Source organism: Tympanuchus pallidicinctus, unplaced genomic scaffold (genome assembly GCF_026119805.1).
Source record: "Tympanuchus pallidicinctus isolate F22 unplaced genomic scaffold, pur_lepc_1.0 scaffold3, whole genome shotgun sequence".
NCBI classification, from domain to species: Eukaryota; Metazoa; Chordata; class Aves; order Galliformes; family Phasianidae; genus Tympanuchus; species Tympanuchus pallidicinctus.
The window spans coordinates 60,714,124-60,732,798 of NW_026294747.1; the positions used below are offsets into that span (position 1 = coordinate 60,714,124).

An 18,675-nucleotide genomic window follows, 5' to 3' on the forward strand; every position below is an offset into this window, starting at 1 on the left:
AGGATAGAGTAGTTCATCCAATATGGGCTATCCTTACATTGTTTTTTGCCTTAGATCTGTGAATGTGATGGCTAAACTGTTAAAAGAAGAGCCCCAAGAATTGTACTGGTTCTGTTTCCTCTTTGCCAGCTTGGGATCATTTTGTAACGACAGTCTCCAAATTGAAATTCACAGATACTTGGTTTGGGAGCAGGGATTTGACTTAGAAATGTGCCTTTTGGAGCAAAGCACAGAACTGCCTGCATAAAGGTGACAAACCTGAGATAAACATGTGGGAGTTGCCATGTAGATGAATGCAGATAGAGGTTTCCCAAAATTGCTCATCCCTTTCATTTAAACTTGAGCACTGACATAACTTGAAGCTAATATTTGAATTAAAGTTTTTCCAGACCTTGGATCTTTCTTATGAAAATGTCCTCTATGTTTGCAGTGCTATGCCAGCAACCTGGAAACTGGAGGTGAAATTCTGACTGTTTTTAAGCCAGTAGAAATCTCTTTAGCTGAAGTTCGTGTCTTAAAACACACACTCCCAAGGCAGGTTCCTGGTTATTGTTTTTACAGATGACATTTTGCTACGTAAGATTTGGTGGTACAGCTCCTCTTTGTGTTCAAGTTGTCCTTGGGGTGGTACCCAAAAGATACCCAAAGAACTTTCACAAAGAGGATGGATTTCTACGCTGTGAGGATTGTGCAGCAGTGAAATGGGTCACCTAGAAAGACTGTGATTTTCAATACTTTGCTGGAGAAATTGGTGGCTGACCAAGAGTAGAGTTAGTACTTTTTCTGGCTTCTCTCTCATCTACATTACTTTCAGTGCTTGATGATGCTGTTGGATAACAACAGATATGTATATACATAGATATATAAATGTATATATTTTTTTGCCTTAGTTTCATACATTCTTTCTCAATATGAAAATGGGTTTTAGTTGCTGTTTCATTCTCTTTTTTTTCTCCCCCTGCCCCAGCTATCCAGAATGAATGCAACTAATCTGCAGAACTGCAGTTTCTGGGGCACACATCTTGTATCATCACTATCTTTTGATCTGATGTGACCAAGATCTCAGCATCAAGAGATGCTGGAAAGGAGCCAGGAATGATCAGGTTCTGGATAAAAAGTTGCATAGCAGACAGGCATTGCCAGAGCATGGAGGAGAAAAGAAAATCCAGGTTTATTGGCTTTCTAGCTGTGGTTGAGTGAATTATTCCTGTCTCTCTCACCATCACTATCTTGAGTGTGTATTACAAGGCTGTCTGTTTATTTTTTTCGTTTATGATTTCCTTTACTGTGTTCATGCTCCACCTTGGTTTTTGAACCACGTTACTGTAGCTGAGTTGATGGCATTGACTGTGTGGGGAGGAGTTCCCAGTTTGGCCGAGTGTTCACTGGAGCCATCCTGTAAATCATCCTTCCCTGTGCCTTTCTCAGAGTCCTTGCCTCCTCCTCCAGTTGTAGCCAAATCTTCGTTGGCCATTTCCAAGTTTGTGCATGTGTGGATTGTATTATTCTGCACCTCCCTTCTCTCATGGAGGCAACCAAGGAGGATGCTCAGAAAATGCCTTACAGTTGTATTAATCCCTGTATTTATAGTTAAGGCAGTCATTTCCCTTTAGCATGCCATTAGACTACTGAAGTTAGGAAAGATTAGGCCCACCGATTTTCCTGCTTCTGAAAACATCCAGGGATGCTAAAAATCTCTTATCAAAAAAAAGCTATCAGTTACATTGCCTTCATTTACTTTTGATAACCAACGTTGCATTTTATCCAAATCTCTGTTTGCTACCACACTTTCAGTTGCTGTTTCCTTCAAGAAGTGCTCAAACATCTTGTGTACTTTTGTTGATAGGTGTCTGGATCTTTTTTTCATCTCCTACTTACATATAAAAGAGCATTACCTCAGCTGACATTCATCCAGATGGTACCACTCTTACAACCCAATCTGAGCATGTTGTTTTGAGGGCTTTCACCTCATGTATAATGCTTATGTACCCTTATTTGCCTTCACAGTCAGCCCTGTTCTTCAGTTATTCACATTATTTTCCCCACATGCAACCATTCTGCCTTCTATTAGCAACATGATATTTTTTTACTTCAGAGTCGTTGGAGGAAGCCAGCAAACAGAAGGCCCAGGGGGAAGAGGATGAATTGCATGCGACTTCATTTTTGAGCTCTATATTTAGTTTTGTCTTTAATTTCGACTCTTTCCATAGTAATCTCCTTCCCCTTCCCCCCTCGTTGTTGTTTTCATACCACTGAAAGACATTTTGTGCTTAACTGAGTTGGTTCTGACAACAGCAACTGAAAGTGTTCAGATGTCTTTTTTCCTTCTTTCCATATTTCTCTAAGCAGAGCTTTCTTTTCAGAGCTATCAGCCCCTCTCCCCAGATATCCTGATCACACCTCATATCTATCTCAGCCTTTATCTTCCTAATTACCTAATCTGTTATTTTACACGAACCCAACATTCCTAGCATGATATTTGAAGTCTTTCTCTTGGTCATGGAACATGGACTGACCCATTTCCCAATCTTTTATTTTTCTGCCCAAATTCTCTTTTCTTTTGCTAGCTCTTTGCTGGCTGACCAGAATATGTTGAAGAGAACATTCAGGTAGTTCATACAAAGAGGGACCTCTCCTCAGACTGAGGTGGATATAGCATATATTGGTATATGGCAAACCTGATCTAAATTGAGTCATCTGATACTTAAATCGAGTCATCTTTTGTTTGTTGGTGGATCTTTTTGTTTGTTTTATCTGTTGATTGCTGGATAGTGCTGGGCTTTCTGCCTCAGTTTCCCCATCTGCCAAAAGAAGCTACTACTTCTGTAAAAACATTTGGAGATCTACAGCTGCTGGCATCTCCTGTGAGAGGTCTGGTGATACTGTCCTGCTAAGATTCAGCTGTGCCATCTGAGCACTTACATCTCTTTCTGTGCCTCATATGCTTTCCCTTTTACATAAACAAAGCAGAAGCATGTTCCTTTTGAGCATTTTTCCCCAGCTGTGTTGTTATCTGATAAGGAGTGACAAAAGGAAATGTCCCATGCAGCAAAGTAGAGTTTGTTATCTACCTGAATAGCCAGCTGATAATGATATGGTTGCATGGTGGAAAACAACTTCACATTGATTTTGCATCAGGGACCAGTGAGAATATATAGCTAATAACCATGCTGGTAGAGTGAGTCATGGAAGAAGGAGGCTGAGATCCTCGTTTCCTTTGATAAACCTTCTTATGATCGAGCCTAGCTATTTGCAAATATTGGTGGTAGGTGGACAGTTGGACTGGATGATCTTGGAGGTCTTCTCCAACTTTGTTGATTCTGTGATTCTAAATTGTGACAGACGACAGTGTGGTTTGCTTTAGTTTGTGATGCAGATATTTCTAGCACCTGGCACTTTGCTCTGCTCATCGTTTGACACTCGACTGCATCCTCAGCAGACGTGAAATAATTGAGATGCAGACTTGTCATAGCAGCCTTTCACCTTAGGATCTTGAATCTTTTCTGAGAGTGATTAACTGGAAGGTGGTTGGGCCTGGCAGAGATATTAGGTGTGGCCCTCAGGCACATGGGAAGATATCTGTGCTCTCTTCAAGTGGAAATGTTGAATGCATTCCTCACTTAGACAGCATGTGTGAGTGTATGTCATCTTATATTTGTTAAATTTTCTCGTGTGTCTGAGCCTCTTAGACTCATGTTACAACCTGCTTAACCTGTAGTTTTAAATTCAGGTTTTTTTAGAAGAGCAAAACTGTTTTTTGGGGGTTTTTTTTGTTTGTTTTTTGGGTTGTATTTTTTTTTTGAGTGAAGGGTATCAAAAATATCTGAATCCAAAGCTCCTAAATGTGAACAGAATCATAGCAGCTTTTCTTTAGGACAGCTCTGGGAAACAGACAGCAATTAAGTTAAGTTAACCTCATCTCAGAGTGTCTGTCAGTGTACTGTCTTGGGTAAGGATCTCTTCTGTTGCTCTCTGAGCGGTTTTCTCCGTTCTGTTCTTCACTCATCCTACCCTTGCACTCCATCAAGGTGATCTGTGTTATTCTATCCTCAGCTAAAGAATAGAGGAGTGCCTCCTTCTCCAGAACTGGATCCAAATCACTGGGGTGCTCTTCAGTTCTCTGTTATTAGGAGCAGTGACTCAATGCTTTGTTCTGAAACACACCCTCAACTGGGAACTTGTCCTGGTATGCTTATCTTCTTGGAAGATGTTCTGGGATGCTTTGGGCTGCCTGTTAAGAACCTTTTTATAGAGAGCTCTAATGCTTTATAAAGAATATTTTATGAATCCAGAAGTAACGTCCTCACCCAGTCTTGCTAATTAAATCCTTTATGCTTGATTTCAAAGGAGGAAAATTCCTTCTATCCTCATCTCAGAATGAGCCAAGTATGTTTTTTGCCAAAGTTTCATTATTTTTCTTGTTTCTTTTTAACTCTTGGAGGTAACCAGTCTTTTGAAATGAACTCTTCTATATACTCTCTCTCTCTCTCTCTCTCTCTCTCTATATATATATATATATAACAATATATAACAATATATATATATATATATTGTTCCATAGGTACCTGGAGTTCAGTACAAAGTTTTGAGTGATAGCTCAAACAAACCCTCTTAGAGGTGCTTTTTCAGGATGGGAAGTGGTGTAAGAATGGTCAACTCCATTGGCTTTGGTCCCAATGTTGGTTTAATAAAAAACGTTGAAGATATTGACGAACAAGAAGAGTAAAACCTTATTACCAACCAAATTGTAGAAGGACACTGATGGCTTCTGGAAGGATGACATATACTGTAAGATGGATTATTATACTCATGTCTCATTTCTTATGCATTCTGTGTTTCTTGTTTCATCATTTCTGCCTGGCTGCTCTTTGGAAAGTGATACTGACCTTGGCAAACCTGTGCTCAGTCAGAAGAAACAGGCTGTTTCTTATGGTTGCTAGATCACATGTTTGGAAGATCCATGTCCTGACTGTCAAGTGAGCTCGGAAAAATTGTAACGGAGTACCTGAAATGCTGTATGTCCTGTTTCAGCTGTTCAGCAGGAGATGCTGAGGCTATGTACGCCCCAATAAATGCCGTAAAGCCTCTTTCATCCACCCTACTGGATGCCACTGAGCTTCAGAAGTGCCTATTCTGCTTAGCAAAGACCATGCCTGAGATGTTAACGGTCCTTCCACAAATGGACTTGCAAAGGGAAGCTGTATGTGGGAATTATGCCCTCCCCAGACAGTCCTAGATTTCCAGGTGAAGCAGCTGCTTATTGTAGTGATGAGGGTTTCCAGCATGAACTGTGGGCATACATATCGTTAATCAAACCATCCTATGCTTTACTGGTGGTGCTGTAGCTCTGGATTCATGTCGCATTTCTATACATTCTTAAATCTTTCAGTTCTCCTAAAAGTTAAAGGGCATTGCACCATTTCTAACTGAACTGTGGTTCCTCAAACCCCAGATCATCACAGTATTCCTGCAGACTAGAGAACATCCAGATTTCTTCATCCAGCTCCTTGGTTATAAATAACGTCCCATAGCCAACCTTGCAGGGGTCCTGGTTGCCAACAGTTGTACACAAATCCTGGGCAGTGTGAGCAGTCCAGAGACTGATAGAGAGCTTGAAATGCAGGGAAGAAATCAGAGGAGCTTTACTGTGCTTTTGATCAAGCTCTTTTGTCACAGTCTTCATAGTGAGCTGCCCATGAACTCCCCAAAGTGTTGCTCAAACTACCAGTCTTCATTGCTCTAGATCTGGGAATCCCTACTGCTCTCCACTCCCACCCAAATTCTTGAGATGCTGGGGGGCCATCTAAGCAGATGTGAGTATAATCCAACTATTCTTTGATATTATGGCAGGTGCCCTTGGTGGGAGGTAACACCTGGGTCAGAGCGGGGAAGGAAACAAGATTCTGGTGCCGCAGCTGGGGTGAAATGAAGCAGTAAGAGATGTGGTGAGGAACAGGCAGGACAGGATGAGGGGGTCTCCATGCTTGGCCAGGGCAACAATTGGGTCTGGATAGATGGAGGTTTTGTCAGGAGTGAGGAGCTGGCACAGGTTGGAGAACACAGGACCAGGCACTGATGAGGCACACCCTCAGGGTTTTACCCTCAGGGTTTTCCAGTCTCTACTGAACTTGCAGTTGAGTTGAGGACCGTTTCTACTGTGCACAGCAGCCAAGAGGTGGCTACTGGGGAGATGACTCAGTGCTGGGTGGGTGGCAATTTGGGAGAGGATTAATAGGTAGCTGCACATTCTTACGAAGGCAAGTACCTAGTTCTGAACAACAGCATTTCAAATTCAGTGTATCTTGAAAATAACACAAGCCACAAACATACTGAAACACTTACCTAATCTTTCACCCAAATTCTCCTGATGGATATAATCTCTCTTCTACTCTTAGACTGCAGTGTGAAAAGATGGGGCTGTCTGGAAGGTAATTATTCAGGTTAGGGGTGAGTCTGTGGGTTTTCTCATTTATCTTTGGGTATTTGGGGTATAGACATCTACAGTTGCCTTCAGCTCCTGGAACAAAGCAGTGTAGGTTAAGTTTCCTCTAAAGTATTTTACACAGTTCCTTTATTTTGAAGTGACTCATGCTCTAAAACTGCCTTCTTGTCTCTGCAGGCAGGGAAGAATAACCAATCATCTCTTGCTTTTTCTTTTTTTCTTTTCACAACCATGGCAGAGATGTTACAACTCTGCTCTTCGTTGTACCCAGATGGTAGATCCAAACACCACTGATCTCAGTATTGAAGCTTCTATTTCTGCAGCGGCCTGAATTGAAATCCTTCCTTTGAGCTTGCTGGAATGGAAATGCATACTTAGCCACTCCAGATGATAATTTTAAGTAAGGAGCAAAATATTTTTTACCCAGTCACCAGAGCTGCCTCCTACTCAGCAGTGGAAACTTACTCAAGTGCTGCCTCTCATTTAATTGCTGTGTCATAAAGATCACTTTTTCCAACTCAGCTCTGCTCTCCAGGAGAGGAACATACAAGCTGAGCACTAAAGAGTTAAAAGAGCTGCTCAGCTTCTTCCCTTCTGGTTCTCCAGCTCTTTGCATAACAAAGCACATATTTCTTTGATCTTCCAACCCCTCACATAGAGAGGAGACAGTAAGACTAAATGAGGTCCCTGTGTCTCCAAGCTGCTGGATTGGTTTGGCCAAGTCGCCTTTGTTCTATGGGGCCTGCTTAGTTCAGCTGGAAGAAAAACCCATCTGCATTCCTTGTCAAATGATAGCTCTGTTCCTGGCATTATTGTGTCTGGCAGGAGCATGAAATGAAGTGGTTTGAACAGCAAACTGAGAGTTAGGACTCCTGGGTATTTGCCTGGACCTCTTTTGTTTGGAAGGTCTCCTAGGGATGTGTGCCACCACCTTGCTCTGAGAGTCCCTTGGCTGATGGTAGAGCAGCGCAAGAGCTGAGGACATAGCAAAGTATAGCTTGGCTCTGCTTGCAAACACTGAATTGTTCCCCTGAAACTACACTTTCCTTATTGACCCAATGAAGGTCACAAAGAACGTTTTGTGTGTTTTGATCTTGTTCTTATCTCCCAGTTGGTCTATATTACTGGTATCTACCACTTATTTCCCCATGTTGTCATGATGTTTGTGCTTTCCAATTCATAGACAAAGATCATTTGAAAGAGCAAATAATTATAATGCTCCGTAAATAATTTACAATCTTTTTTTTTCCTTTACAGATAAGCAGATCTTATGAAGCTCTTAGGTTTGTTAATGTTCATAACTGTGTTATCCATCCCCACAGAAAGAAATTTTCTGTTGGTATTTCTATGGGTCCACTCTTTACCCATTCTTGCACTTGAACCACTGTGTATTTTTGACTCCCTCGAAGGCTTGTTATGAATAACAATGCTCTAATTTTAGGAAGATGTTCAAAAGGAAGAAACTGAGAACCTAGTTTTAAAGCAGAGCTGAATGAAGTTAAGGAAGAAACCAAAGCAGAGGCTATCACATAACGAAAGTCTTCAGTCCTATGTTCTCATAAATAAGAACAAATGAAAGCATATGATGATGCTAATAGTGAGCTCTTCCTTGGGCTTAGCTAGAGCAGCCCCTCCAGGGCTATGCTACTAAGGCGACTAAGGAATAAGACCTACCTGCCAAAATCTTTTGTTTCCTTTGCCTACCTAAAAAAGAAAAAAAGGTTGAGAATCCCCAGCACTGCCTACAGCGGTGATTTTGTGTTATAGAAACCACAGCAGCTGATGCTCTTGTCTAATATAGTTACTGCCTCCCTCTGGCTTTGTTTGGACAACAAAGAGAAATGCGTCTGTCTGTCACTGTTTTATAGGCTCTGGGAGCTGCACAGAAATGGACAAGGGACGTAGTTTCATTTTCTGTAGATTTCTCAGTTCTACTCCTCCTTTGTTGGACTTGAAATGGTGTTGTCACTGTGGTCATTCTATTCTCCATCTCTGCTGGGTCCTCTAGATAGGCAGAGGAACACTCTGGGATCAGTAGAAAGGGAGGTGCTGATGTTTTTTTCACTTCTTGTGAGCCCGTATTCCTGTTGTGGGGTTTTGTTTGCTGTGAATCCTGTCTGCCTTTGAGAAATTTCCCCTCGTTAATCCATTTCTGCCAATGACAGCATAGATGAAACCAAACATTTCTGTATCTCCTCCAGTCTATGACAAACCTTCAACTTGTATTTAATTAAAGAGCGTACACAGTGGCTTTCTTAGCACTAGCAGTAATCCTCTAACAATTGCTGGGACCCTGAGAGAAGGAAAACTCTCATTAATAAAGACTTTGGGGGATAACTCCACAGGAGAGTTGCTGCAGAATTCAGAGCTGCAGGAAATCATGCCCAGTGAAAAACTTGTTCGTCATTGTGCTCAGTGTGTGCTGGAAAAATGGCCCCTGGCAAATCCACCACAACTTTTACGTGGTAACCCATGCGTTCCAGAAGGGCTTTTAGTGAATGGGTGTTTAATGAGTTTGAGCTAACTGCACATCTATTGTTTGCTAGCTAGTGTTTGCGTGACCTACCAAGTGTTGTGGTCAGGCTTTCCGTTTATCTGCACTTTTTGGGTGGGAAATGTGGATCACTGTGGTCCTTAGCTCTGTGTCTGTGTGGCCATTTGCCACTGATGTGAAAGATGTCAAACTCCACAGTCCTTGTGGATGCCCCATCCCTGCAGGCATTCAGGGCCAGGCTGGATGTGGCTCTGGGCAGCCTGGGCTGCTGGTTGGCGACCCTGCACACAGCAGGGGGTTGGAGCTGGATGAGCACTGTGGTCGTTTGCAACCCAGGCCATTCTATGATTCTATGATTCTATGATCCTTGCCTTTTCCAGAGGGAAGATAAAAAAACCAAAGTGGGGAAGCAGTGAAGTGAGTTCATACCAAGCTATCTGTAAAGTCTCTTTCATTCTCTTCTGGGAGGAACCCACCAAGGAAGGATTGTTATTCAGCCTCTGATCCCAAGAAAGGGATCGAAGGAGTCTTGTTTTGCAAGACAAGACTTACAGCACTGAGGTACATGGTTAGAGGACATGGTGGGGTGACTTGGAGTTGGACTCTAGGATTTTAGAGGTCTTTTCCAACCTTTATAATTCTATTTGTTTAGCTTGTTCATTTCCTTATTTAGTGAGCGTGGGGAATAAGCCATAAACCAGAAGGCTTCAAATGTGAGTCTGTTTGACCTTGATGATTCAGTTTAAGATCTTTTACACTCTAAATTCACACATCGGTGACCTTCCCCGCCTAAATATTGGATGTTTCAGTCTGAACTTCAATCAGCCAAGGGGCATGAAAAAACCTTCAAGACTGATGCTCACAAGCTCTCTGTGGACTAGAAGGAGTGGCAAAAATCAATTGATACTGAATGCACAGCGTTTACCCAACTAAAACGAGGGAAGATAAGTCCCACTGAGAGTAATGATAAAATAGTCTTTAAAAAAAGAGTTACCTCATGCTGTTTTTAGAGAACTTAGTGCATTTATGTAGCCTCCTGTCTTATGATGTTGGCCCACGATGTCAGAAGCTGATGTTGGTAGGATGGCAGTAGGGGTCGAACCTTCCCACCAATATTCCATTGCATTTTCTTTCCTTGTGAGTGATGGCAGCAGAGGAGCAATATGACAGAATGGTGTCTGACATGGAAGTGTGTATAGAGCAAAGGAGTGTCACTGAATTCCTCCATGAACTAAAAGTGGCACCTGCTGACGTTCACTGATGAGCACAGTGAGGAGTGGGTGGTGCATTTCAGCAGCAGCGTCAGTGGGTCACCTCTGCTGATGCAGATTTGGGCAAGCCCAGAATGAAGGCTTTTGATCATTGCTGGTAAAAAGGCACAGCAAACGGTGTGACTAGATTGAAAAAGAGTTTTGCAGCTGGGAATTTGCTCTAGCTCATAGCGCTATTGCACTCTTTGTGTTGGTTGTCATTTCCATGAAAATAAAAAGGAGGCATTACTTTTGGAGAGACCTAGGCAATATATGCAATCAAACAATTTAGGCTTGCATTTGTTTGTGACTAGGAGATGTGGTGAAGTACTTGCTAATGGGCTCAGCAGAACATTTGCAGCCTAAAAGAATCCTAACCATGGGTTCTAGCGCTTTGCCAACCCTGATCAAAGTTAGAGTTGTATGAATTAATTTATAAAGTCAACACTCAAATTGTTTATAAATGTGAGAGGGGTCAGGTAATAGGCTCAGTCCAGAGAGTTTTGACTTTCCTTTGATAAAAGGAATGTTTTGAAAGCAGAACATTTCAATCTTTATTTTTAAAGTAAGCTCCACGTTCTTTTACACGCATACACACACACACACATACATATATATCAGTTAAAATAAATTCCCCTTTTGGAAAAAAATAAAATAAAAAATAGAAACATTTGAGTACCAGGACAGCAGCAACTCAGTCTCCTTCAATGTGCTGTTGTTTTGGCTTTTCTTTTAATTTGGCTGGAAAGTCACACTGCAGTAATAATTGTCTATATACTGCTAATTGAAGCCCATTCTCAGCCTAAGGGAAATTAGCCTGAGCAAGGCATGGACTAGAAGAAGGAAAAGATTAGGTTGGTTTAGTAAGAGACTGGATTAAAATTATAACATAATTTAGCATATTAATTTTTATTCTAAGCGTAAATTGCATCAAAGCTTTGTTCCTTTGGAGGGTTTCTGGGTCTTCTGTTTTACTGCATCGGCTGATGAATGAGTAGAAAAGTAGCTCTCATTTTGAAAAGAGACATGAAGAGTTCTTTTTTTTTCTTTCTTTCTCTGCTTTCTTCAGACCAAAATACTTCCACCTCCCCCAAATTCACCAACTGTGAAGGCAGAATCAATGAATTTTAATGGAGAAAAGCTGTAACTCTGCCTCACATCTGTCCCTGAAGCTCACCTCACTCAGGGTTACTCCTGCATTGCATTTCACGTTGTCTGAGCAGACCCAAGCCAACACTGCTGCTCTCTCCACATTGTTTCCTTCTCACCGTCTCTTTGCAGTTGAGTTTCTGAACAGGTTATCTCCCAACTCAACGTGGTTTGCCATCTCTTTGAAGGAGGTTGGGTTCTCTGTTTGATTTTGTGCAGCGCCTGCCATAATGGGAAGCCTATGAAGATATGAGCAACAAAGTCATGCAATCATGAGCAAAAAGCCTTCTGAGATCCCCAAGTCCAACCCCAGCCCATCCCTACCATGCCCACTGACCACGTCCTCAGTGCCACATCTACCCTCTTCATAAAAACCCCCAGGGGCTGTGTCTCCATCACCCCTGTGGGCAGCCTGTGCCTCATGGGGTGTTCCCTCCATGTGGGAGCAGGTTGGTGGCATTAACATGACTGTGCTGGCTGACATTAACGTGACCCCATCTGGCTCGTGGTTCCTTTTTTGGATGCCAATTGTTATGGTCCATACTTTGTGACTGAGAATGCATGATGTAAGAGTCCATGATTAATTATCTGCGTGTTTTAGACACTGATGTATTTAAAAAAGCCAAATATAATTAGGTCTAAGTGGGGAGAAAACACTTAGGGGAGAGAAAAAGTCTTCTTACTGGGAATTTCCTGCTTTTTAGCTCCTTGATCTCCTAATCTGCATCTGAGATTTTGTTCTTATTTGGTTTGGGTTTTGTTTTGCTCTGAATTAGCATGAGCCAGGAGACAGTCCATGTGGGAAGGGAGGGAATAAACGTTGTAAGCACAGATCCCACTGCTCCTGGCATGAATTTTAAAGCTGCCATCTTCCTGCCCTAGATAGCTGTCAGTGTTAGTCTAGTCAGGCAGGGTTCCCAGAGGATAAAGAAGCAGAATTGCTCTTGATCATCAGCAAAAAAAAAGTTTGTTTTTATCTTTTTATGATAGGCACAGAGAACAATGGTGTTTTTTGTTGGGTCTTTTTTTTTTTTTCAGTAGGTACTGGATTATTCTCCCCTCTATCAGTCAAATGTAAAATGAGCCTGGATGCATATCCCCATGGTGCATTGACCCAGCAGAGCTTGGCTAGCTGTGCATCCCCAGGAATGCATCCTGAGTACACATGGGTTTTGCTCACTCTCTCCTTTCCTCTTGCCCTTCTTGCAGGCATCCAGCACGCGCCCAGAGTGCAGCATCATGCTGGAGATTGAAGAGGAACGCAGCCAGTGCCTGGCAGAGATCACTGAGGATAATCAGACCTCAGGTATGGGAGCAACTTCTTCCATCTCTGACCCTCAGGCTCCCATCCCTGGATTCACATCTGCCTTGTCTGTGCCATTTCTTGTCCCTCTTGCAGCAGCAGAGTGCTGCCTGGGTTTGCTTTGGCTGATGTTGAGCTCTTATGTTAGGAGGGAGAGATGCTGATCCTTCTAAAGCACAGTTCCACCAGTTCCATCCAAGCATTTGAATAGCTTGATGATGACCACCCACAGGGGGGTGAACCTCAGCCATCTCAGGCTGCTTAATCAGAGTCAGTCACACCTCTTTCTGAAATAGAAGTGTCTTAACCAACTCTGATACCTTTACTCACCTCCCTTCTTCAATGATCAGAAGAAGAGAGTCAAGTTGACAGTGCCAGCTTTGCTCTCCATTCTCCCAAGGTTTCCCCATCCCAGCAGCCGTGGAGCTGTGCCTCCTTTGAGGAGAAGGCATAACACAACATGAATTGGGCAAGTGGTGTTTCAGAACAGGAGAGATGCTGCAGGACATGACTGAGAATGGGGGATATTTCATACATTTTTGCTGTTGAAGTTCCTTGGTAAGCAGCCTGTAGGAAGCTTGGGGTATTTTGGCACAGCCACTCGTGCTCAACCTTTAATAGTAGAGATCTGAGTGGCAGAAAAATAAAGGTTTTATTCTGGTCTTGTCCTGTCATATCTCACAGCAGTTAAGTCAAAGCTCCAGGAATCGGATGTTGGGGTGGACTTGTTCCCTCCAAGTGCCTCTCTCAAGGCAGGGTCAGAGTTTGTGTGTAAAGGAGGTGTAGGGAGCAGTGGGAGACTGGTGGGTTCCAAAAAGGGGAGATCACATCAGTTGGGGTAAAGGTAGGAGGGTGCATATCCTGCTTTACATTTGCATCTTGAAAGAGGAAAAAGTGAAAGACGTCTTCTCATCCTCTTTCACTTGGCACTGCTCAAAATAGGCTACAGACCAAAGGGCTGTTCTGCATGATGCTTATTAATGATAGAACAGCATCCTTGGGCCAAGCTGGTCCCTCAGGGAGCTTTACTGAATGCAAGGAAGGCTTTTGGCCCCTGCTTTTATCTATTAAGATATGTTTTCCTTTGATTTCAAGCATCCCAATGCAGTTAAATAGAGCTGTTTGAAGAAATGTTCCCCTGGAATACAGTAAAGAAAGGAGAAGTCAGGGTACTTAAATACATCCTCTGAAAGCCAACTAAATGCTTCATTTCATTTTCATGCACACTTGGAGAAATTCAATTAAATGCATGACATTCAAAATGAAAGAATAAATATTCGAGTGTTAATCATTTTTTTTCTCCTTTTTCAAAATGTTCTTCCCCATTGAAAAGTTTAGTCCAAAACGTGTTATGTGTTGTTGTTTTGTTTTGTTTTTTTTCTCTCCACTGAATTAAACGAGCGTATTTTTGCTGGTTCTGATGTCAGAGCACGCTCAGCCTTACTGTGTGCCATCCATGCCTAAAGCATAAGCAAGTGTATAAACACCTTCTGGAACTTGTTTTTCATCAGGGAATGCTAAAATATTGGGTTGTAGGAATTCTGCATTTCTGCCCATTGCTACTGTAGTTGTTACACAAGATATGAGCACTATAAGATGTTCTCCTCCACGGAGATGGTGGTTACTACTCCTGAGTTTGTTGTAATGGTCACCGATGATATCAATGTGGAACACACATAGTGTTCCACATCAGTAGGTATTTAAGAGTTCAGTATACAAATTCCAGCAAAGAACTCATCTCTGCCCTTGCAATCAGTGGAAAGAAACCTCAACTTCTGATGTGTGATTGCTCTGGCACTGAGGTGGGTGACCAATAGATAAGTGCATCAACTTTTGGAGATGTCTGTTTTGGAAGTGACGTGGACCAACAGCTTCTAAATGTCTAAACAGCATGTGTTTTCCTGTTGGAATGTCCAACCCATGATGTGTGAGCTCAAGTAGACTGAAAAAGCTCTTTTTTCTGTGCAAGTCAGTAATTATAGCTGAGCACAGCTGCAAAATTCAGCTCTGATCTTTGGAGAGGTGGAGGAGGGGGCAGTTTGGTTGGCAGAGCTGACATGGAAGTGATGACAGGAGATCACACGGAGGTGAAGTTTATTTCCAGCAACGTTAAGACTGAACAATTTAAAAATAAATGTTGCATAAAACCTCCTAGCTCAATTCCCTAGAAAAGCGTTAACTTTAACGTGGCTCAGTCTCACAAAGGAGGAGAATGGAAAGCAATTGGAGCTCTCTGCCAGTTGTAACGTAGTACCGTGATTTATGGCCAGGTAGGTGTATTGCCTTCTGTGCATTCAACATCCTGTTAGCAAGAAGAAAATCACTTGAGATTTAACAGCCAATTTATTATCCTTTCTAATTGAATGAGTGGGATTAAGGAAAAGCGCAGTTCCAATACAGTCTAGAAATAAAGCTTTGTTTAGAAGCCATTATCAGTTGTATCGATTGGAGGGGCTTAATCACAGCTGTAATTTGTTGTGTCAAATAGATTAGTCATTTGTAAAGAACACCTGATGGTAATACTGAGATTAATCACTAGCTCAGGGTAAGCAGGTAGATTTCCACTGATAAACAATAACATCTGTCTTAACGCTGTTTTGTGTTTGAACAGCCATTAATTACAGTGGGTACATGTGCGTGAGTTAAATCAATGCTTTCTTTTCAAATTAAATGTCTGTGTTTTCAGTGCACGTGGTGGGGGCCAATTGCTGTTCCTAGAATCAGTCCTGGACCACAGGCTGGTGGTCACCAGCCACCGCTGGTGAGACTGGAGTCTCTCTTTTCTCTCTTAGGCCCATTTTTGAGGAAACGGTGTCTGATAAGATGATGTTGTCTTTTTGAGTGCAGAAGGTGCAACTGGGATGCAACAGCAGTGGAGATTGGTTTAAGCTGGCAGCACGTGCAAAGAATAAAATGGCTGTGAGATTGACGTTTGGGCTTTAAGGAAGTTGCTAACCATCAGAGGGCACAGAGCTGCAGGAAGGAATGCTTTATTGGCTCCGCAGTGGAGTGTGCCCAGTTTATGAAAGGGTGTGTAAGACGCAGTTGTGCTTTGCAGTATGGAATTGAGTTTCATGAGCTGGACTGCCCTGGCAGCCCTCTGCCCTGTTATCCTTTCACCTCAATGATCAGACAGCATGATCTTGTATCTCTTGTAAAGTGGCAATTGTGATGCAGTACAGAGGTGGATTCTTTATCATCGAAATGAAGACCAGATAGACTGAGATCTGTTGGCTTCACGTGGGCAAATAGCTACTGGTTGGGAATAACTTTTGGTGAGGGATCTCTGAGGTATTCTAGCTGAATGTAGGCATCTCTTTTAGGATGCAGTGAATCGTGTTCAGATTGCTGTATTGTGGAGGCTTAGCTCACCTGTGCTGGAAATAACCCCAGCTCCCAGGTGGGTCCCATCCTGTTGTCCACTTGTTTGGAGGGGATTGGGGTAAGTGAAGTCCTTCTTCCACCATTAGAAGACATGCATCTGTGTGTTCACATACAGAATTGGAATAAAACCTTCACTAGGGCATTTGTTATATGATCTTTCTAGCCTTTTTTATTCCCCAAAGAGTGTTTACAGTATAATTTATAGCACTGCTAAGAAAAAGTCTTCTGTAGATCTTATTACTGTGCACGTGGCAGGTGTCTTGCCTGCCCAGTGCAGGAGGTGATGCACACAGTGCCTCATCTCAGTCTTGGTGCAGAGCGTGTTCCTAAGTGACCTAAAAACCAGTAATGTTGTCTGTACTTATCCTACAGTGTGATATAGGGGACCTTTGCTGGGTTTGACATGATGGAAATTGGGCATTGGTTATTCCTTCCTTTCTCACAAAGCCCAGAGAAGGTATTGATGAGCTGCATCACAGATGTGCCTGGCTGTTGAGCTGGGTGACGTTTTGTAGTTTTGTCACGTGGGAATTGGCTGGCTTTTCTTTGCAGGCCACATGCTGATCTCGTGGCAAGCATGGCAGGTTTGCAGTAGTTCAGATACTGAGAATGGCACAAATCATAGCTGCACGTAGGTGTCACACGTGTGTGAATCATTTAGAATGAATCACAGCATGGCTTCGATTGGAAGAGACCTCAAAGATCACCTAGTTACAACCGCCCTGCAAAAGGGAGTTGGTTTTCTTTTTACTCCAGATTCTTTAATTTCCCACCCTAAATGTGTTCTCATTCTCTCTCCATGCTGGTCTCATAGTTGTTCTCCCTGCAAACTTTGCCTCATTTGACATCCATAGAGTATTGCAACATCATGGTTTAGTAGGCATGGTGGGGATGGGTTGACAGTTGGACGAGATAATCTTAGTGGTCTTTTCCAACCATTAGGATGCCCTAACAGCACTATTGCTGAAGTGATGGTGGTTCCTGAGTATTCTTGGCTTCAGTTTTCCTCCTTTAAACTAAAAGTAATGCTATTTTCGTATCTAGAAGGGGTAAGTTAAGGACAAGTACATTGAAATGTGTCCAGTTGCACTTTTTTATGGTTTAGACTTCTAACAGAATTGTGCATAGATAGAATATGAAAGGCAGTATTTTGGCAGCACCTACAGTTTAAATTCACAGGAAAATATTATGTATCTGCAGAGAAATAACACTTCCAAAGAGAAATCCCATGGAGTTTAGGTTAGATAAGTCAGGTTTTCTATCTTCTTCCAGTGAATCTATATGTAGTATCATGCATCACTCTGAATTGGCTGTGGGTGCAGATTTTGTGGGTGATATTTTCCTAGAAGCTGCCAACAGAGGTTCCCCAAGGAACTCAAATTATATCCAACATACACAAAACCACATTCCCCTGTGCACTAGTGCCAAGCAGTGCAAAGTGAAGCAAGCAGAGGCAAGAGCTCAATTCCTGACAGTGCTCTGGCATTCGATATTGGTGGGACATAGAGCCTAGGAGTTCATCAGCCAGTTCCTGGGGGAGTTCTGCCTGGGCAGCTGCAGGATCTGTTCACTGAATCATTAAGGAAAAGACCTATAAGATCATCTAGACCAGCCATCAAGGCCAAGTCAGACCCAGGATTTGAGTGCCTTCAACAAAGCTTCCCCACTGGATGAGCATGGTGAGAAGTCTTGGGAGTTACTCTGCAAATAGGGGTTGCCCCACAAACAGTAGCTGCTGCAGTAAGATGATATGCAGTACATGCTTGGGCTGTTGTCTTTCCATTTGTCTTTGCTTTCCAGCTTATGGGGCTGCTCCTTTGGTAGCATCTCCCAGCCTACAATATAAATCAAGGTGGTAATTCTATAGCCTGGTGTTCTCCAAGGCATTTATTAGTTGGAGTTTATAAGAGTTCCTTAGACCTCTATGTTACTTTGAAAATGCATGTGAGCATATTTCAGAAGCGAAGAATGCAATCCCAGCCCCACTGAAAACTAAGCTTTAATCCAGATTCTTTTTCAACCAAGACATGTGTGTGCAATGCAGTAACTGCTCAGATGATAATACAGACAGCAGCAGTAAGGGTAGGAGGAGAAGGTAGCAAGTTCTGCTTTCCAGGCCCACAGATGGTGGCAAATCTCCCTCCATGTGAAGTGTGTCAGAGCCCCTAAGGCTTGCTGCAGGGCAGGTTTCATCGCTGCATGGCTTCTTGCTGACTTCCACTTGTTTTTTGTTTTGTTTTGTTTTGTTTTTTTATCCCTGAGCACCAACAGTTGTTTTTTCATTGTTGTTTGCCTTTGTTTTGTTTTGTTATTTTACGAAAGCTCCCCTTGCAGTGGCTGCGGTTTACAGATAGTTCAGCTTAATCCTAAGCATCCAAATAAAACAAATCCCATTTTATTTACTCTTTTCTTTTTTTTGGCCTTGTCAACAAAAGCAATCATGTCTAGGTGAGCTGACTGTGCTCATTATCTCCTTATCTCATTATTGCTAATTGATTCTCTGTGCAATCAGAAATTCTTTCAGAAGTGACAGAGTCAATTAGGGATGACAGTTGAATGAAGTACTGTGTGACTCATATTTGGATGGGGTGAGCAGCTGTGGAGACCATGCTTCTATGCAGGAAACTGTGTTGTCCCACAGTTAATGGCCTTC

The 18,675-nt window shown here is 42.5% G+C and overlaps 1 protein-coding gene across 1 annotated transcript in view; it reads left to right on the plus strand.

Moving 5' to 3' along the window:
- The window catches only part of LOC128086427 (vasoactive intestinal polypeptide receptor), a 105,291-nt gene that overhangs the window by 25,470 nt on the left and 61,146 nt on the right, over positions 1–18,675 (plus strand). Inside the window, exon 2 of the mRNA XM_052695090.1 lies at positions 12,545–12,641. Within this exon, the coding sequence (XP_052551050.1) occupies positions 12,545–12,641 (97 nt within the window). The remainder of the gene's footprint in view (positions 1–12,544; positions 12,642–18,675) is intronic.